At 35.0% G+C, this 22119-nt stretch overlaps 1 protein-coding gene across 8 annotated transcripts in view; it reads left to right on the top strand.

Annotated features, from left to right (window-relative positions):
• DMXL2 (Dmx like 2) overlaps positions 1-22119 on the top strand; it is a 152377-nt gene that overhangs the window by 102434 nt on the left and 27824 nt on the right. For 6 of the 8 annotated variants that reach the window (XM_063088707.1, XM_063088709.1, XM_063088711.1 and 3 more), the window contains 8 exons: positions 1608-3287; positions 6045-6155; positions 9186-9355; positions 12233-12330; positions 12767-12932; positions 14485-14749; positions 18111-19189; positions 19592-19783. In XM_063088707.1, coding sequence (XP_062944777.1) covers positions 1608-3287; positions 6045-6155; positions 9186-9355; positions 12233-12330; positions 12767-12932; positions 14485-14749; positions 18111-19189; positions 19592-19783 — 3761 coding nt within the window. The remainder of the gene's footprint in view (positions 1-1607; positions 3288-6044; positions 6156-9185; positions 9356-12232; positions 12331-12766; positions 12933-14484; positions 14750-18110; positions 19190-19591; positions 19784-22119) is intronic. The other 2 variants (XM_063088713.1, XM_063088714.1) reach the window with 2 other exon arrangements.

Below are 22119 nucleotides of genomic sequence, written 5' to 3' on the forward strand. Positions count from 1 at the left end.
CTACTCATGGCAGAAAGCAGCAGGCAGCCGGCAGGTACAAGCCAATCACATGGTGACAGGAAGCAAGAGAGAGAGAGAGAGAGGAGGTGCCAGGGTCTTTTTAAACAACCAGCTCTCGCAGGAACTAATAGAGCGAGAACTTACTCATTAATTCCCCCCTCCCCCAGGGAGCATTAATCCATTCATGAGGGATCCACCCCCATGACTCAATTAGTTTCCAACACTGCCATGTTGGGGATCAAATTTCCACATGAGTTTTGGTGGGGACAACACATCCAAACTCTATCAGTGGGCTACCTGCGTGGAAATGGTGACTTTGGTGTGCTCTTTATCTGGTTGCGGCTGGGTTCAGGTTCTCCTGGCTCCACGCTTCAGGACCTCGGTGGGGCCTCAGGGTGGTAACAGCAGCTTGCCTAGTTGCAGCTGGGTTCAGTTCCCCCAGCTCCATGCCTCAGGACCCCAGTTGAGGCCCTGGGGTGGTGGTGGCATTAGGCCAGTTTTTGAATCAAAATATTTGGAAGGTTTGGAGTATATTCAAATAAGTTTACTGAAGCTCATAATAATTATGTTTTGCAAGAGCTTTATAGAATGCCTTTAAATGTCTTATTTGGCAATAGCATTCCAAGAGAAGTAGTAACTGATCCCTGTATTCCTAGATGGAACAGGCTCAGATTTTTAATTTGCTTTCCCACTGTTATGAAGGTATTGATGAACTAGAACTTGAATCCATGTCTTCTGACCCCAAATCATAATTGCTGTTACCCCTTATTTTGTAATTGACAACAGACAGGCAGTTAGTCTTTGGCAGTCAAGAATAAATATGAGGGTTCTGGTTCAGTATTAAGAGAAGTAAACCCTATAAAAAGGATGAGATTTATTGGTCTGTTTAGCTGTCTGAAAAAAATTTGATGGTAGGGGTAAATCTGGGGTATGGATTATTTGAGAGCAGGTTAGGGGCATTGAAGGGCAAATTGTAAAGACCACTTAAGTGTCTATGGTGAGAATGATAAAATACATAGAATGAAAGTCCAGTGAGGCATATTGTGGTGAAGGCATATATGGCAGATAACACATTATTGACTAAAGGTTGACTTGTTTCATTGCTTTTGAGTTTTATTTTAATTAAATTTTTGCCTCCTTTAAACTTAATTACTTAAAAACAAATTAAGTGATTATCATTGTGTGTGTGTGTGTGTGTGTGTGTGTGTGTGTGTATATATATATATATATATATATATATTTTTTTTTTTTGTCTTTTTGTGACCGGCCGTACCGCACTCAGCCAGTGAGCGCACCGGCCATTCCTATATAGGATCCAAATCCGTGGCGGGAGCACTGCTGCGCTCCCAGCGCCGCACTCTCCTGAGTGCGCCACGGGGTCGGCCCTGTCATTCTATATTTTGATTTCACCAATGGGCTGTTCAAGACTTCTATAGATACCTTGGCCAATGGACATTTAGTGTAGGACACTAGTTAAGAGGGGAACTGTAGAGTTATTCTGAAGAAGCTCATAGTGGCTTTGAATTTTTCACATTCTAGAATTTGATTATTAGCATATTATTTTGTGGTTCTATTATTATGACTATCTTTTTTTTTTCTTTTTAAAGGTCATCTGAGTTCCTCTTCAATTTATCCAGTGTGCCTTGCACCTTATTTAGTGGTTACAACTTGTTCTGACAATAAAGTACGCTTCTGGAAATGTTGTATGGAAACCAACTCAGAATGTAATAAAAGTGATGAGAAAGAAACCTATCATTGGAGGAGATGGCCCTTGATGAATGATGAAGGAGAAGATAATAGCAGTACAGTGAGCATTGTGGGAAGACCAGTTGCTGTTAGCTGTTCATACACAGGCCGCCTTGCAGTGGCTTACAAGCAACCTATCCACCACAATGGTTTTGTTTCTAAAGAATTTTCCATGCATGTTTGTATATTTGAATGTGAATCTACTGGAGGGTCAGAATGGGTTTTGGAACAAACAATTCATCTTGATGATTTGGTTAAGGTTGGGAGTGTACTTGATTCAAGAGTCAGTGTTGACAGTAATCTGTTTGTATATAGCAAATCAGATGCACTTTTGAGCAAGGATAGATACCTTATTCCGAACATCAAGCATTTAGTACATTTGGACTGGGTATCAAAAGAAGATGGCTCTCACATTCTCACAGTGGGGGTCGGTGCTAATATCTTCATGTATGGGAGGCTTTCAGGAATTGTGACTGAGCAAACCAATAGTAAGGATGGAGTAGCTGTCATTACTTTACCACTAGGTGGTAGTATCAAGCAAGGAGTTAGGTCAAGATGGGTTCTTCTTAGATCTATAGACTTGGTGTCCTCTGTTGATGGTACACCTTCACTGCCTGTTTCTCTTTCTTGGGTAAGAGATGGAATATTGGTGGTAGGAATGGACTGTGAAATGCATGTGTATGCACAGTGGAAGCATGCTGTCAAATTTGGAGACATTGAAGCTGATAGTCCTGACACAGAAGAGACAGCAATACAAGATCATTCTGCGTTTAAATCTACTATGTTGGCAAGAAAAAGTATTGTTGAAGGAACAGCTATTGCCGATGATGTTTTTTGTTCACCAACTATAGTTCAAGATGGTGGCTTATTTGAGGCTGCACATGTACTTTCCCCTACTCTCCCGCAATATCATCCAACTCAACTGTTAGAATTGATGGATTTAGGAAAAGTTCGAAGAGCAAAAGCCATTCTCTCTCATTTAGTAAAATGTATTGCGGGTGAAGTTGCAATAGTTAGAGATCCTGATGCTGGAGAAGGAACTAAGCGACACCTTTCTCGAACCATTAGTGTAAGTGGCAGTACAGCAAAGGATACAGTCACAATAGGAAAAGACGGTACTCGAGATTATACTGAGATAGATTCTATTCCTCCACTACCACTTTATGCATTGCTTGCTGCTGATCAAGATCCATCCTACAGAATTTCAGAAGAAAGTACGAAAATACCACAGAGCTATGAAGACCATACTGAAAGTCAACCAGAGGATCAGTATTCAGAGCTGTTCCAAGTCCAGGATATAACAACAGATGATATTGATTTAGAGCCAGAAAAGAGAGAAAACAAATCAAAAGTAATAAATCTTTCTCAGTATGGACCAGCTTACTTTGGCCAAGAACATGCTAGAGTACTTTCAAGTCATCTTATGCACTCAAGTCTACCAGGCCTTACCCGTTTGGAGCAGATGTTTCTTGTAGCTTTGGCTGATACAGTGGCTACCACCAGTACTGAGCTTGATGAAAACAGAGATAAGAGTTACTCAGGTAAATATTCTCACTAAAATTTATAAAGTTATTATTAATGTAAATATTTGTATTATCTGTATAATAACTCACATATTGAATTGCAGTCTTACTTTCAGACTTTGCAGGGAAAAGACCTCTCTAATAGACAATTACTATCATATAATATGCTTTAGTTGTGAAAGAAAAGACAGGTGAGGCAGCCATATGACTTCATGGATTTGTGATATCAGTGTGCATTATCACATGAGTTTTTACACTGAAAACTTTGCATGATTTTGGATATAGAGTGTCTTGTTTTCTCTAACAGATTGATTTCTATGGTTTTTTTTTTTTTTTTAAATTTGAGTGATGATAATGACCCATTTGTTTTACTATAGAATCACAAGGCTTATAAGGGAACTCATGGGTTCAACTTGTTCATCTTCCCATTTCTAGTCATAAATAATTTTTTACAACTACTTAATTTTCTCCAGAAAATCTCTAGAGAAAAAGATTTTCATACATTTAATGTCATATATGTCTTGCCTTGTTCATTTTATAAATAGAAAAATTTTGGCTTCCTCTTGAAACTAGATTCCATTCTCTTTTATACAGAGAGTTTAAGGTAATGGTGTTGATTGTAAATAATGGCATTAGCATAGGAAATGGAAAATTATTGCTCTTTCATTATTCATTCAATGAATATTGTGGAGAAGTGAGAAATTTCTATGTGCTAGGCACTTTTTCTACTTTATCATATTTAATTATCACAACAGTCTTCCTGTAGGTAGCTACTATTATATTTAGTTTTATGGATAAGGACACTGATCCTTAGGGAGTTAAGTGATTCATCTAAGTACATATAGGCATTAAGGGGCAGAACTGGGGGGTTCATATGTAGTTAAATTGTTGTCTACAAGAATGTACTCTTTTAGCTATTTCACAAGATTTCCAAATTTGAGAAAAAGACTTCCTCAAAGCCAGCTGGAAAATATCTCTTCATATAAGTTTACATTCTTATATTTCCAAAATTTTCTCTTGTAGATTAAAATAACTAGAGACCTTAGAGAGTTTTGCCTATGACCTATTTTCTAACTATGTTAATTAAGGGAAAAAAAGCACACCTAACCATTGTAAGATTGTGTGCAATAGAATGAGATTCTCCTCAGAATAGCTATCAGCCTTTGTTGCATACTTACAATATATTAGTTTTTACTCTGGGACATTAAGAAAGTAGGCGTGCCATAATTTGTGAAAAATAGTTTAAACTTTCTGATACAAAACTGTATAATTGGCTAGGCAGTGTAAAAATAGCTTATCCTGGGTACAGTGGACATTGATGAGGTAGATAAGGCAGGAATGAATGTCTCCATTTCACAGGTGGGAAACTGAAGCTCAGAGATTAAATGAGTTGCATATCTCAGTGAATGGATTCTAAGTAAATGAATTCTTCCCTTCGTTCAGGTGAGACAACCTAAGCAGGGATTCTTGACTCTACTTTCTTTCATACCCCATATCCAGTCAATTGGCAAATGCTATTCAAGTTCTATTGAATCCAGAATCCTATCATTTCTCATTACTTCTGCAGTTACTACTCTGGTCCAAGTCACTGTCACCTCTGCCTAAGTGTTGACAAAGTCTCCTAACTACTTCATTCTTGTTACTTCAGTGAATCTGTCCTTCACATAGGAACCAGTGATTCTTTTAAAATAAAATCCCATTAAATCTCTCCTCTGCTCAGCATATGCCAGTGGTTTCCCATCTCACTTTAGAATAAATGTCAAGATCCTTACAGTGGTCTACAAGGCCTCACATGTTCTGTGCTTTTTTCTGTTCTGCTAGAATACTCTTCAAGATTTATGCATGGGTTATTCCCTTTCTTCTTCACATACTATCTCTGCCTCCTAAAGTATAAACTCCATGAGCATAGTGACTTTGCCTTATTCACTGCCATATCCTCAGTACCTAAACTGTGCCTCACACTTACTAGATGCTTAATTTGTTGAGTGAATAAATGGATTAATGAATATAGGTAACGGGAAGCAGAGCTAGAACTTGAACTTTGGCAATTTAAAAACATTGTTTTCTTCTAGAAAATATCTGATTCTACATTTTTGGAGTACTTCCTAAGTGTCAGTTATTGGGCTAGGTGCTGTCAATATTTTTGCATAGCTTTTATCCAGCAGTGGCTATAGTTTTGATTAAACTTTCCACACTTTGATACCTTTGTTCAACTTTTGACTGAGTGGAATCAAATTTGTACACGTTTTTGGAATCAAGGTTAAGGTTCAACTTAACTTTTTGATACTAATTAGCCTGGGGAATCAAATTTCAAATCTTTAGTAGTACCTGTTTCAGTTAAGCTAACCAGTGTAGAAAATATTACCAGTTTAATTATATAACAAATGATTTCGCGTTAGTTATGTAATTCCTGTCTTTAAATCTCTTCTTAATTCATGTAGGAAATATGTTTTAAAGTTATACCTAACTTACTATAGTTAATATAATTTTATTGGATTTCAAGATTTCTTTCATCTATTATACATAAGTACAAGTGCTGTTGTTATCTGTGCTAATAGGTAATTGTATTTTCCCAAATCATTTTTCATTGATGAGCTTTAGTGTTCACATATTTTTCGTAATGGTGTTAAAGTGTTCAGGAAGGAATACACTAAAAAAACTTATATATTTTGTGTAAATTATTACTAAGCTTAATGTTTAATTTTATAACTTTTTATCGGTTTGTGGTCTCTTACAGTCCTTTTTCCTTAAACATATTTTCTGTTTAAATTACAGGAAGAGACACATTAGATGAGTGTGGTTTGAGATACTTATTAGCTATGCGCTTGCACACATGCCTTTTGACATCACTGCCTCCTTTATACCGAGTACAGCTACTTCATCAAGGTATTCCACTCATTATTTGAACCTTTGCACAACTTTTATTTAGTACCAAAGTAGTGTGTTCATGTTTGTGTGTAAGCTTTAAGTAAATCATTATTTGCATACCTATCACTGGCCTTAAGATCTTTCTGTCACATAGTACCCACTTCCCATTTTTCTCTGTATCCTTCAGCTCCATTCTGAGACTTTTGCTCATCTAACTCAGTTTCTCAGACTTTATTCTCTAAAGTTGTAGTAGCTTAGGGAGTAAATGTAGTATACTCGAGGTTGTAACCCAGAGTAGAGTGGTTCTCTACAAAGTGGTCCTGAATTTCTTTGTCTGATGTCTTTTCTTTAAAAATTATGTAAATTTTCCTTTATGTGTTATTGTTGTATTTATTTTAATGTAAGAATTATGTTCTAAGTTATTTACCAGCAAGTAAAGTTGATGTTCCAGTAAGATCATATTGATAAGTAGATTTATGTACTTCCAGCATACTGCCACATCCCGATGTGAGATATAAGGACTTATGTCAACCCTTTTACTTACCGATTAAAAAATGGAACCTCTGTAATTTAACGTGACCTGCCCAGGATACAGGACTATTTGTTAGTAGAGTTGGAGTTAGAATCCCAGTTTAGTGCTCAATTCATCAGACTATATTCCTTTTGAAACCAGCATCCTGTACATAATCCCAAGAAATATGCATTAATATTGTATGACCTAGAATACCAGGCTTGATAGCCTTTTATTCTTACTCATGGCACTTGTCCTTTATTCTATAAATGATCTTTGAAAACATGATTTTAAACAGCTAATATTTTGTCATGTATCTGAACTATATTTCATCTACTCAATCCTTTATTTTTGAAACATCGATTTTGGTTTTTTTTCTATTTGAATTATCACTGAATGACCTTGAATTATATGAATGACCTTATAACCTTACATATAAATGTTTATGTATATTTCTGATTATGTCCTCATGTTAGTTTTCCAGCAGTGGAATTACTGAGTCAAAGGGCATGAAAATTCTTAACTCTTGATGAGTATTGCCAAAATGCCCTTCAGAAAGACTTTGCTTATTTACATTCCCAGAAGCAGTGTTTGATGATGACAAAACTCAGCCTGTTGCTGACATTTGATATTTATCATTTTAAACAATCTATGCCATTTGGATAGATTTTTAAAATATCTCAATGTTATTTTAAATTTTCGTTTTAAATCATAGTCAAATGATAATTAATTATTGACAGTTATGCATTTTGCATAGGGAGATCTAAAACATTTTAAAGTTTAACGCTTTGTCCAATTCCATTTTCCCTTGTACTATAGTTAAAACATTGGAGATGAGAAGGTCTGGTGTTGTAGGTAGTCCTGGGAGCAGTTTTCAGGGAAAAAGTTAAGTAGCCAGTACATGGATAGAAAAGCTAAGAAGAGCAGAGATAAACTGCAAAGAATAGCCTGCCATTGGTAGGTATTTAAAAATAAGTGCCTGTTGGTGCCCCTGTTCTTTTTCATCCCTAATAACCTTTTTCACCTCTAATAGGTATCCAGATACATTCACTGCTCTCTGAATCTTGCTTTCTGAACCTAATTCTTCTGACATACCTGTGTGCATTTTTGTTTCTTAATCAGACCAAGATTTTAATTAATTAAAATTAATTTAAGGGTATAGAATGTAATATGCTTTATATTGTTCTTTTATATTATAAATTTTATATTCAGAAAAGCATGCATTTTGCATTGTTATATAATAGAAGTTTCTGAAGCAGAATATCGGTTATTTGATATAGTAATTCTTACATTAAAGATTTAAATAGTGAGAAAATTAATCTTCCTTATAGGTTCTGAAAAATTATAAATTGATGTTATTATATTTTGTCCATTTTTTTCCTAAATTTGTAGTGGCAGTCAAGGCTTGTATTAATTTTGTGGTATAATTTCAAACACAGTTGTATATAAATGTTAGCAATGAGAAATTTAAAAGATTTAAGATTCTTATTCAAAAGGATCATCAAAGTTTTTCCTTTTATACTTTCTAGAGGAATTATTGTGAAACAGTAATTATTAGAAAAGCTTTAAACTATGTATGAAATCTATACAGTAGATGATAATGAAAAAATTATATGTAACAATACTGATCCTTATAGCAATGAGAAGCCTGTGTTGTAATGTGACTATCATTGACCACAGACATTTCTTTGTTTCCGAAATGGGTTCATATAGATGGCTGCTTAGACTAGTCTGGCTTCTTTCAGGTTCCTTAGGGTTCTTCCCAGCATTCGCATTATCCGTTACCACTCTGTGTGATTCACTTCCATCATGTGTCCTCTTCACCTGCTCTAAGTGGAGTAGAGCGTTATTAGTAGTTAAACTGTTGATAATCCCACTTGTATTTGCATGTCTGATGGCATCACTAAACATTTTGTTGCCTCTAAAATTCAGCCTTGATCCCTGTTAGTCTTCTCCCAGAGCAAAAAAAGGTTTGCCGTATAGCATCAGTATTAGGCAGCTTTAAAATACTTTTAACCCCAGGCACTAAAGGCAGAGGAATGTACCTTTTGACGCTTACTTATCCCTGATATTCCCTGGAACTCTTATGAAGCTTAGAGTTTGCTTCAAAGTGATATTTAGCTCCATCGCCAGAGGGAAGATTGGGGCAGTTTTCAATACTCAGTACTAAAGGATGTAGTCCTCAAGCAAGTGGCTGTGAAACCACACCCAAGTATGTAGGCCAAATGCTTTTGACCTGACTGGTGTGTGTATCTGTGAATGGCTCAACATTCAAATATCTTTCTTCCCAATGATTAAGTTTTAGTGTCCCTATTTTTGTAGGAGGAAAAAAAAAAAACAAACAAGTTTGGTTAAAGAGAGAGATTTGGGTTTTGTGTATTCCTGTCTCTGATCCTGTATTCAGACACGTGTAGTATAACATTCTGAATGATTTGAAAATTCTTTCCAAAATAAATGCATATAGGACTACCTGAAAGGTTGTTTTTGATCTTTCTTGATATAGTTCTGAAGGTTATTATTTCATATTTCCAATTTAGGTGTGTCTACATGCCATTTTGCCTGGGCTTTCCATTCTGAGGCTGAGGAAGAACTGATTAATATGATTCCAGCAATTCAGAGAGGGGACCCTCAGTGGTCTGAATTAAGAGCTATGGGAATAGGCTGGTGGGTGAGGAATATTAACACACTTCGAAGATGCATTGAAAAGGTAATGACTTCATTGGACTTTGAGTTACAAAAAAAAGTCATTTCTTAAGGGAAAAAAGATATTATCTTCCAGAAAACCTGTAGTGGGGAATTTAATATGTACATCTTGAGATCTTGAGAATGTTTTAGATAAAATTCTTTGGATATTCCAAAAACTTGACCTTTATAAAATGTCCATGCAGTATGATATCAGTTGTCTCTTGCTATATATACTGAATTCATAATATATCTATGGAACAGGAATATTTTCTGATTTTAGTTGAGGTGTATCCTAGTTTAAGAAAATATAAAAATCTAAATTTAGAAAGCAAACTTAAGTTCTTCATTATTTACACTACATAGAAAAAATCTTTTTTTATGTAAAGGATTTAAGGAAATCTCTGCATGGTGAGTTTAATAAGTAGCAAACTTCCTTTGCACACTTAAAATATACTAAGAAGTTTTGATTAGTGTGCACTTGAAGAACATATGGTGTGGCAGCAAGTAAAATATGCTGCAAATTTTTTAAGACAGTTCTTTGGAATCAGTTTTCTGGTAGATTTCTTTTAGAAAAAAATTTTAAATTTTATTTATTAGTAGAAACTGAAAGTTCTTTGAGTGTTGTAGAAATTAACCTTTGCTGAGCACCTGCTACATACTAAAGTTTGGTTCTACTTGTTTTTAATAAATCATTTTATACCATCTTTTTATCAAACCTATGTTATCATCTCCACCTTATAAATGATGGAACTAAGTCTCAGAGAGGTTAGGTAACCAGCCCAATGGGTGTTAGATTTAGTCTGTGTCCTTTCTATTCTATAAGGGTAAGAAAGTGGAATTCTTATTCATATTTTACTTTTAGGAATCCATTGGAATTCCTTGGAGTACAATCACTGCTGCTATATTTGGGAATTATAAATTTATTTCTCCCAAGGATGCAGAGACCCTTCCCTATTTTATTCCTCTACAATAGTAGTTCTCAAATTTTAGTGTCAGAAGAATCAACTGGCAAACTTAAAATGCATATCCCCCATCTCACTTCCAGAGATTTTAATTTGGTAGGTTGGTGGCCCCATCATCTTAATTAGCATCCTATGATTTTGGTGTACATGTTTCTCAGATCACAGTTTGAAATGTGAGTGTATGTAAGGCAGTCAACAAGATACCAGCATTTCTGTTCTCAAAATAGACAGATAAGAAGGAATTTGTTCCCAAGGAATGTAGTTTCTAGTATACTGAGAAAGTTAATTGTTACAGCATGGAAATAATATGTATGGTCTTCAGAAAGTTCTTGGAAATATTTGTATTATTCTCTAATTCTATTTTCCCACAAACTTTTTGAGATATGCCCATATAATAGCTATATCAAATTTTTATGTCCAAAAGCAGTGGTTAAAAAAAACCAACTCATCATCTTATCTGAAATGTTTCAAATGTATCCTAGAAAGATCTCTTTACTTTCTTGTCAACAATGTGTTTTGTCATTATAATTGAGTATTTCTGATATATTCATGTAATTTATTTCCTCAAGCAATTTATTTCTTAAATCGGAGGTATTTGTGCATTTTTTGCGTTGAAATAATGTATTACAAATCTTAGCTAAATATGAGTAAAAATTCCTCTAAAAAGAACATGTTGAAGCACTAAGTTAAATGATGGAGAGCAGAGAAAATACTAAAAAAGAGAAAGGGAAATAAAACAGTTTTGAGAGTAAAGCCTTTTCATTAGGTAATTTTAAGTATCTTTCTCCCATACTTCAGTAGCTTCCGGCTATCAGTTAATGTGAGCTAATAAAACATACACTGCTTTTTATTGTTATGCATTTCCACTTAGTAATTTGCAGAGAGAATTTCAGCATCTTTGAGAAATAAGATAATGCTCTGTATGCTATGTGTTCAAAACAATATAATTACATACAATAATATTATAGGCTTAATAATTTTTAAACTTATACAAAGTTGATTGGTTCTGTATAAATTCAGCAACTTTGGTTATATGGCCCAAAGGATATTACCAATTATAATACATGGAGAATTATTATTACTCACTCAAACCTTTTTCCATGGAATTACCAAAAGCTATAATTTGTAGGCCCTTCAAAATAAAGGGGCTCCAATCTTCTGTATTTTAATTACATGCCAGAAAGAATGTGTCAGTTCTTCAGAATTGTCAAAATTGGATTGAAAAATACCAGAAAATTATGTTTTTTAAAAAGTATGTTTAAAAAAATACTCAATATATATTTTTGTTGAACATTTACATTTTGTAGTTTTTTTTAAATGTGTGTCAATGCATGTGGGTGTGTTTAATTGATATTTATTCACAGATGACTGTGTTGAGAGAGCCTTAAATTGTGAAATCACATATACCATAGACATTAGCATTTTAACTTTGATAAATCATTAAGAAATGTAATATGTTGAACTTTTAAGAAAAAGGTCACATCTACTGAATATTCTGCCTTCTTTATTGTTCTCTGTGGTAGTTTTATTATTACCTGACTTCTAATCCTTTTTTCACCTCTTACGGTGTGATTTTAGGCAATTCACTAACTCTGTCTCAGTTACCTCATCTGTAAAATGGGGATAATAATAGTACCTCATGGCTTGTGGTGTTTCAGTAAGGTAAATGACAGGTGCTTAGACTGGTCCCTGGTACATGATAAGTAGTCAATAAATGCTAGCTGCAATTATTTTTATTATAATCACTAGCATGCAAAAGGTTGTATCAAGAAGCATGTATTATAAGCTATTGAAGGTTGTGGAATAGAACCAACTTGTCCCATCTCCATAGTTTCTGTCAGCCATGGAAGTAGCAGGGAAGCATTAACTGTTGATTAATTAATTGTAATTCTTTTGTCAAATTGTTAACTTAATATTATATTTTATTTACCATTTAGGTCGCCAAAGCTGCTTTTCAAAGAAACAATGATGCTTTAGATGCTGCATTATTCTACCTTTCAATGAAGAAGAAAGCAGTAGTATGGGGTCTGTTTAGGTAATATGCCTCAACTTTAACATGATTTAATGGAATGAAGATTATACTGAGAATCAGAAACCTAATGCTTTTGAAAATAATGACGTGTATGAGCTTGGTCATATCAACTTATTTGTAAGTTGGTTCCTTTATCTGCAAAAAATGAGGAGAATATCTTTTCAACTTAACCTAAAGGGTGGGGATGTTGTTAAAAAAAAAAAAAAGTTGATAAAAGTACTTTGGAAATTAAAAAATGTTCTTGCTTCCTATTTATGTGTACATAAGACATTAGCTTTTTTTATTAGAAGTAAAGAGATGTATGATAACAAATACCTATCTCTGAAGTTATTGTTCTTTTAGATTTGAATTTTTTATTTTCTATTTTCACACATTCTGTAAAAGATTAAAAACATTTTAAATTTGGTTTAACTACTGATGTTTGTGCTCTGGTTCCCAGGTCACAGCATGATGAAAAAATGACAACATTTTTTAGCCACAACTTTAATGAAGATAGATGGCGTAAAGCTGCTTTGAAAAATGCTTTTTCTTTACTTGGAAAACAACGCTTTGAACAGTCTGCTGCTTTTTTCTTGTTAGCTGGTTCCTTGAAAGATGCTATAGAGGTATACATGAGGAAACATACTATGAAATATTTGTAATAGAGTTAAAACCTGAAAAGGTCGTAAAGGAAATTAATTTCCTTTTTATATATGTTTTATATGTGTTTGTAAGGACAGAGAATAACTACAGAGATTGTTGAACTTAAAGTAGTGGCACTGTGATTGACAAAATTATAAATAAATTCAAGAGAGAAACACAAATGAAAAATTTCACATATGGCATATTGCATTTCAAGATAATGAGTTAAATGTATGAAAAATGTCCAAAAATGGCTTATGGGGCCAGCCCTGTGGCTCACTCAGGAGGGTGCGGCGCTGGTAGTGCTGAGGCTGCGGGTTCAGATCCTATATAGGGATGGCTGGTGCGCTCACTGGCTGTGCGTGGTGCAGACCACACCTTGCCAAGGGTTGCGATCCCCTTACCGTCAAAAAAAAAAAAAAAAAAAAGGCTTATGAATGCCATTTTGTTCTTTTGAACTATTTAAAATGAATAGGTTGCAACCTCCTTATCCTGTGCAATAAGGCAGATACTTTAAGTTCTTTTTCTTCTAAGTGAAATTCAGAGATAAGGAGCTGAAATTTGAATTTGTATGATTTTGAAATGTAGTTGCCATAGATATTGGCAAATGAATGTGAGGTGGTAAAACTGCATCGTTTTTTGATGTATAATCCTGGCAGGTGATTATGAGTGTAATTACAAATGTTTCTGTTTATTTATGATATGTTCCTTTTTGGTTACTTATTATCATTATGAATAAATAAGTGAAGGAAAAATAGAATTGCAAATAATACATGATAGAAGAAATAGGAAATATCCAACACAGTGAAGTTACTTTAAATTTAGAATCAGTCATTTTTTCAATTATCTCAGGTATATGATTTTTAAAAATAACAAATGCTTATAATTTTAAAATGGGAACTTTAGCTTAAAAGATATTCAAGTGAAGAAGAGAAGTGTTGATTGAGTGAGAGATGCTCATATTGCCTGAACAAAATTACTGACCTCAAATTCTCAAGATCAAAATTATTGACTTCAAATTCTCAAGATCAGTAGTTATATTAGAATATAGGCTCCAAGAGAGTAAGAATAGAATATGTGGCTTTATTTTGTAAGCTGTTTGCTATGTAAGTAGGAGGTTCTTTTAAAATAGTAATAATTATATTTATATGGAAATATAGTTGGAAATTTAAGAGGAACTGATATATAAATTCAAAGGTCATTAAGTGGTATTTAAGTTTTAAATGAATGTTATTAATTTAAATTGACCTAAGTCTGAGAGTGATGATGATATGTTTTGTTTTTACTTTTTCTGTAAATGATCTTTGTAGACTGGAAGCTGCTTAAGTTCTTTTCTCTTTCTCTTGTTTTTTGTTATTCTTTAATTACCTGTCAAACAATCATTTAACTACCCTTCACTGTCTCAACCTCTGGACTCCTTTCCCTCAACATGGGAATATAAATGGTAGATCATTATAGGGTATTGGTGGGATGTTTCGTATCTGTAAATAATTATCATTAAATAAGGTAAGTATTTCTTAATATTTAAATTTGCAGGTTTGTCTTGAAAAAATGGAAGATATTCAGCTGGCCATGGTTATTGCCCGTTTATATGAATCTGAATTTGAGACTTCATCCACTTATCTATCCATCCTAAATCAGAAGATTTTGGGTTGCCTAAAGGATGGCTCAGGATTCAGTTGCAAAAGATTACATCCTGATCCTTTCCTGCGTAGTCTTGCCTATTGGGTAATGAAAGATTATACCCGAGCCTTGGACACATTACTGGAACAAACTCCAAAGGAGGATGATAAACATCAAGGTAGGACATTTTTTGGGTTTCTGTTTTTCTTTTTTAGAAGAAGACAGTTTCTGAACTAATGTTCACTTAGATTTAAAAAAAAAATCATTACCAGATTTACTTTTCAACTTTGAGAGGTTATTATCAAAATTTCTTGTGTGGCTAAAGGATTAGTCACTATTTGTAATAGACTCTAGCATTTTCTTGTCATAGTTTGAGTAGTACTAAGATGACTTCACACATTTTTTACTCTCACAGTTACATATTGAGGTATTTAAGGTAGGATTTTAGAACATATATATTCCATAAGCATAAAGAATATTTGCCACATTCTATAGCTCTTTCCATTTTTTTTTAAAGTAGAAATTTTGGTTGTTACACATATTGGTTTGGTGCGTGGGCCTAGAGAAACTTTATTCTTGTGTGGGAAATTTTCTTTGCTCTTGGTTAGTGGAAATAATATAGATTTTTAAGCACCTGGATCAGCATTGTTTGCAATCATAAAAATGTAGAACATTCTAAGTTTTTTTCAATAGAATAGTTAAATAAATTTTAATATATCCATACTATAGAAACACTGTGCTATTAGGAAATGGGGTAGATCTATGTGTTAATATGCACTGTATTATTAAGTGAAAAAAGTAAGATGCAGTGTGATTCTTGTTGCATTATATATTTATATATGTTGTACATACACACGAGAGCATGCATGCATGTTGTGTTTCTCTCCTTTGGTGGTTCCCTGGAACAAATCACAAGAAACTAAATACTGGTCACTGGCTACCTTTGGGGAATAGCAGTGAGAAGTTGTAAGCTTTTACTTTTCATTTTGTATTTTCTATAGTTATAATTTTCTAACCGTATATTTTTTATTACTTTTATTATTTTTAAATGTTGAAAGGGATTACATAGGTAAAGAGAGTAGGGCCCAATTTTTACTTTCTTCTTTATAAAGGAGAAATACATCTTAATAGAAGTTCTTAAAAACTTAAAGGAAAGGAAATTTTTAGCAAACTTTTATTTTTTCTAAGTGACACATAATAGTTGTACATATTTATGAAATACAGAGTTAAATTTTAATAATTTTATCCATCACCATAAAAATCTATTATTTCTAAGAAGAAGCTTTTAGAAGAAAAGTATCTAAGTTACTCAGGTAATTTTAATAAGATACGCACATTTTTATAGAAGGAAGGTTCTATTTATTTTCTAATGTTTTCCAGGTTAATTTAAAAAAACTTATTATGGAAAATTTCAAATATTTTTAAAACAGAATAATATGAGAGTACTTCAAAAAGTTCATGGAAAGAGTTATATTCTTTCAATTTTGTTTTTCCACAAACTTTTTGAAATACCTTTGTATAATGAAAGTCTGTGAATTTATTACCCAGCTTTGATAGTTATCAGCTGATAACCAACCTGTGTCATATATAATCCCATCCATTCCACCCCCTTCCATTCTTAGCATAGATTTATTTTGAAGCAGATTTCATCATAGCATTTCATCTGTAAATATTTTAATATGTTTATCTACAGAAAAAAAACCTCTTTAAAAAAACATAATCACATATCATTGTATTAGTAATCATCAAATACACAGTCATGTTCAGATTTCCCTGGTTTTCTCATAAAATCATATACAATTAATTTGTTTGAATCAGGATCCAAATAAGGCCTGTGTGTTGTGATTGGTTGAGATGTCTCTTACGTCAACTTGAATCCATAGTTTCCTTCTTCTTCATTCTCCCCCCCCCCACTATTTATTTGTTAAAGAAGTTAAGTTTTTTATCCTGTAGTTTATTGAATTTTGGATTTTGATGATCAGTGTTCCTGTTGTTTAACATTTTTATTTTTTTCCGTGTTCTCTATGCTTACTTTAAGTTGGTAATTAAGATTCTAGAGACTCATTTTTCAGCTGAAATATTTCATAGGTGGTGTGGAGTACTTTTCTCAGGAGACTTGTAATGTTGGATTGTTTTGCTTTTTGTGGTATTAACAGCCATCAGTGATCAGATCCTTTATTTCATTAGTGTTTGTAAAATAATTATATTCTAATTATGTCATTTTATCTTTTCCTTATGAGCTGGAATACATCTCTAGAGTGCCGTTTTTCTTAGCACTCTGAGATCCAGTCTTATGCATAGTAAAGGGAACATAAATACTTGACTCTCTCTCTTTAGTTGCCATTTTTTCAAAGTAATAGATTGGTTCCTTAGCATCCTACTAAGATGACCAATAAACTTTTTTTTTTTTTTCTTTAAAGGTTATCTTGAACTTACAAATTTAGATAGATTTGTGTTTGAATCCTTTGCAGTTTTCTTTTATGGGTGCTCGGATTGTCCTTCTTCGTGTTCTTGAATCCTTTTGGCATTGTTTATTGATAATTGTCTTGCTTTCTTATATGGAAAAATGTTACAGGCTCATCTTATACATTTCCTGCCCCAGACCTGGAAATGACCACTCCTCCAAAGAATTCTGCTTTCTTTTAGTGGGGAATAATGTTTAGAGACTACAGTCTGGGCACAGGGGTCATTGTTTCTAGACTATTTCAATGAATGGAGCTAGGATTTTTTTTTTTCCTGAGAATTTAGGAGTTTACACTAAATTTGTGTCTTATAATGAAAGGCTTGGATTTTCATAGCATTAGCATAATTATTTGATATTTTGTATGCATATACTAGTTTTGGGATAATAAATATTTTTCATAACAACATGATTATTAAGAACAGCTGAAGTTTTCTTTTGCAGGTATTTTTATTTTCATGGTGTATCTCACTAAGGATATTCAGTCAAATTACTTGTTTTAAAGTCACCTTTTATAGTTTTTCTCTGTGTTCTACCAAATTGATGCACAGATTCATTTGTTTAATTTTGCTTTTGCTTTTCATGAATTGCTTTTTTAAGTTTAATTTTCTTTTAATTATATAAAAATTCGACATGGTTTTGAAATAAAATATATAAAACCAAGGTGTTTTCAGATAAATAGAGCTTTTTTCCCCGCATTTTACCTTCCCTTTTTGGGTAAAAAAAAATTTTGTGTGTTTTCCTTTCATTTAAAAAATGTAAGCAAATATACATGTGTGTGTTTGTATTCCCTCTCTACTTTCTTAGTTAAAAGGTAATTTACTATATGCACTTACTGTAACTTCTTTCACTTAATGTATCCTAGACATCACTTTATAGTGATGAGGATCACTTTATAGAATACAGTGAAATTCTTTCTATTTCAGCTGCACAGTTTTAATGATTGTATGTACCACAGTTTAACCTATACTAGGATAATATTTATTATTTTGAAGAACTGCTGACATATTTTATTCTTCTGTAGTATAAGTTCAAATTAACCCAATACCTTGTAATTATATCTATTTGATTTTCGTAGTTATCGTCAAATCTTGTAACCCAGTTGTGTTTAGTTTTTACAACTACCTACGAACTCATCCTTTGCTTATTCGAAGAAACCTTGCCTCCCCTGAAGGAACTTTGGCAACCTTAGGACTCAAAACTGAGAAAAACTTTGTTGATAAAATTAATCTCATAGAAAGGAAATTATTCTTCACCACAGCTAATGCTCATTTTAAAGTTGGATGCCCTGTTTTAGCCTTGGAGGTACTCTCCAAAATCCCAAAAGTAACCAAAAAATCTGCCTTACCTGCAAAAAAAGATCAACCTGACTTCATTTCTAAAAAGATAAGTGATGCACCTTCAGAATCAAAAACTCTGAGCAATGGCAATGGAAGTTCTGGCATTGGTTGGTCAAATGTAACTTCTTCAGAGTTTGACTGGAGTCAGCCAGTAGTGAAAGTTGATGAAGAACCTCTTAATCTTGATTGGGGTGAAGATCATGATAGTGCATTGGAAGAAGAGGAGGAAGATGCTGTTGGTTTAGTAATGAAAAGTACAGATGCCAGGGAAAAAGATAGACAAGAAGATCAGAAAGCTTCAGACCTTAATATGTTATTGACTTCTCAGGAAGATGATTGCCTTGAAGGTGACACTGAAGTTGATGTGATTGCTGAGCAACTAAAATTCAGAGCTTGTTTAAAGATCCTCATGACTGAACTAAGAACATTGGCTACAGGTTATGAAGTAGACGGAGGAAAACTCAGATTTCAACTCTATAACTGGCTTGAAAAGGAAATTGCTGCCTTGCATGAGATATGTAATCACGAATCAGTTATTAAAGAATATTCCAGTAAAATGCATCCCAAAGTTGAGAGTGATCTTCTGGGTCAAGAAGTAGTGGACAAACCAGATATTGGTTCCTATGAGCGCCACCAAATAGAAAGACGAAGATTGCAGGCTAAAAGAGAGCATGCAGAAAGACGAAAATTGTGGTTGCAGAAAAACCAAGATCTCCTGAGAGTGTTTCTTAGTTACTGTAGCCTTCATGGGGCCCAAGGTGGTGGTCTGGCCTCAGTAAGGATGGAACTCAAATTTTTGCTACAAGAATCACAGCAGGTATGAACATCACTTTTGTTTTCAATCTTGGTTATTTCGATAATTTCAGTTATAGTTATGAAGCTCTTTTCACTAATTAATCTAAATATGTTCAGCTCCTCTATTCATAGGAGGCAGATATTTATACTTTGCATGGGTCTTCTTTGACTAAAGTTTTGGTAATTAGGAGTAGGCTTAAAAGGTTGAGAGCATAGCCATGTCATACTCATCTTTATATCTTCAGCATCTAGCATAGTACCTGTACGTACTGGGTGCTCAATACAGTTTGTAGAATGAGTTAATAGGTAACTAAACATACTGCTTTTATACAAGTCTTTATTACCAGTATTTTAACGAGAAAACTGTTGTTTTTACTCCTTCATTTTAACTACTTTGAAAAAAATAATTCACTGTCACCTGCAGGAAACTACAGTAAAGCAACTCCAGTCTCCACTACCATTGCCTACTACTCTACCTCTCCTTTCAGCAAGCATTGCTTCGACAAAAACAGTCATAGCTAATCCTGTATTGTACTTAAATAATCACATCCATGATATACTTTATACTATCGTTCAGATGAAAACACCACCTAATCCCACTATTGAAGATGTGAAGGTAATGTAAAGTTTATGATCATTTGATATTGTACATACTGAGAGGGTAAATATTTTATATTTGTCTCCCAGTTTGAACTTAGAAGAAATATTTTAATGTGCTCTTACGTGCTACCTTCTCACTCCTGATTAGTTTAAGACTATTTGTCCAAATAATGTAATTAAAAAAAATTTTTTTTAAAGTTTCTTTATTAATATTATTATTCTTTTTTACATTCTATGATGTTGTGCAGCAGTTGGGGAGGGGGAGAAGGGAAGCGGGAAGGAAATAGGGTGGGAGAAGGAGGAAGGAGGAGGGACAGGGTTGATGCCTGTGGCACTCCCCTCATTCCTGGAGGGGAGACCAGTGGCTTCTGGCAGTGGCTTGGTCATTGCTGGTCTGGGTGCAGATGTCAGGGAGGTGTGGCTGAAGCCCTTGTACCCCCACCACCTCAGCTTAGGAGCCTGGAGTGCTTCCTTTTGAAGCTGGGTGGTCATCGCTGGGCTAGTTGCAGGTGTCGGGGGTCATGGCCGAGGCCTGAGGCCCCCCACTGCCCCAACTCGGGAGAGCCCAGGGCGCTTCCTGCAGCAGCTTGGTGGTTGTTGCTGGGCTGGTTGCTGATGTTGGGGTGTGGCAGAGGACCTCTGCTCCCCACCAATCCATCTTGGGAGAGCCTGGGGCGCTTCCCGTGGCAGCTCAGTGGGCATCACTGGGGTGGTTGTGGGTATTGGGGGTGTGTGGTTGAGGCCCTTGGCCCCCCACCCTTGGGACTGGTTATGGGTGTCAGAGGGCATGGATGAGGCTCCCAGCCCTCCTCCCACCCTGGCTTGGTAGTCCAGGGGACTTCCATTCCTTCTAGGTTTTATAGGTGTTCTTTGGTGATGTGAGACTTTTACTAGTTAATATCAAACTTTGTCTCTGGTTGTGGGTATTTGGCTTTTTCTTTCAGTTCTGTGTTGGATTATTTGCTGTTCCTACCACTTAAACTCTGCACTGGAACTAATTTGTTGTCCTTTGCTTACTTCTAAAATGGGGGAACTTCCTGTGGGGACCAGTACTTGAGCTCTGTGGTTGAGCTAAATTGTTGCTTTGTTGCTGATTCCCTGAGGAAGGCTTTTTGTGCAGCTCAGGTTTTAATGGTTGACTTTATAGGTACTTTCCGGTCTTGTAAGATCCGGTACACCTGTGTAGAAACTCTGGTCTGGGCCTGAGTCTTTTCATCAAACTGCACCTCTGCAGTTCTATATTCCTGACCAGTCTCCACTGAGTGGTCCTGTGCTGATTGGGGGGCAGATCACCTGTCTTTGCTGTGCCCCCGTCTTCTCCCAGTGGGCCTGTCTCCCCTACTGCCCATGCTGCAAACACTTCCCATGGGATGGGCCTTGCGCCAGTCCCTTGCGATGACTCACCAGCCTCTGAGTGGCTCCTTTTTATCAGTTGTTGTGACTCCTCACACCTATGTGGGTCCATAGGAACCCTATTAGTGGTCTTGTTGGCCTGGGGGCCACTAAGGCCCTCTTCTCTCCTGCAGCCTCCAAGTAACTTCATCCGAAGGGCACAGCTGCAGCTTTTGCCAGCTCCTGCTCTGTGAGCACACCAGCTCCAGCTTTAAAGCGACCGGGGCTTGAAATGTTCGGAGCAGTTCTTTCTTTCTCTCATTGTGGCTTCTCCCACCTTCATGCACTCTGTAGGTCTCTCCTCCTCCTCCCCTGATCTCTAGTGGCCCCAGTTTGGCTGTTGTTGCTTTTTAATAGTTGTAAATTGGTTGATTTGTGGGAGAGAATGACGTTGGGGACTGTATTCTGCCATCTTGATCAGAAGCCAAAGAATGTAATTTAAAAGTAAGCATTCTTCTTACTTCTGGAAAAGTTATTGTCATCCTTTAAGACAAGCAAATACTTTTTTGGTAATAAAAGTAATTTTCTAAACGGTATTTGCCACTTATTATTCCTTTAAATGAACCATTAAATTAGAAATATTTATGACTATTTGTTTATATGCCAAGATATTGTGAAAATATAAATTGGGGAGTAACTGGGAGAGAACCATGATTGATTAGAAATGGTCGCAGAGAAAGTGTCCTTATTTCAATTTTCTAGGTAATTGTGTTTATTGGAGGCTGTGCAATAGTTAGGGGCAATCTGAGTTTTGGCACAGTTACTACCCCCAAGTAATATTTATATATATATACACACACCCTGTGCTGAGAACTTAAAAACTGATACATTCTAGGAAACACTAGGCAGCTTGGCAGGATCTGGGAAGTTGATCAGACTTCCAGTGTGTCAGCCTAAGTGTATTTGTGCTATGCTTTTTCCAATTCCAGTGGCTGGTGCACATTTTAGGTCCCCAGTATT

This window comes from Cynocephalus volans, chromosome 3 (assembly GCF_027409185.1).
Source record: "Cynocephalus volans isolate mCynVol1 chromosome 3, mCynVol1.pri, whole genome shotgun sequence".
Lineage (NCBI taxonomy): Eukaryota > Metazoa > Chordata > Mammalia > Dermoptera > Cynocephalidae > Cynocephalus > Cynocephalus volans.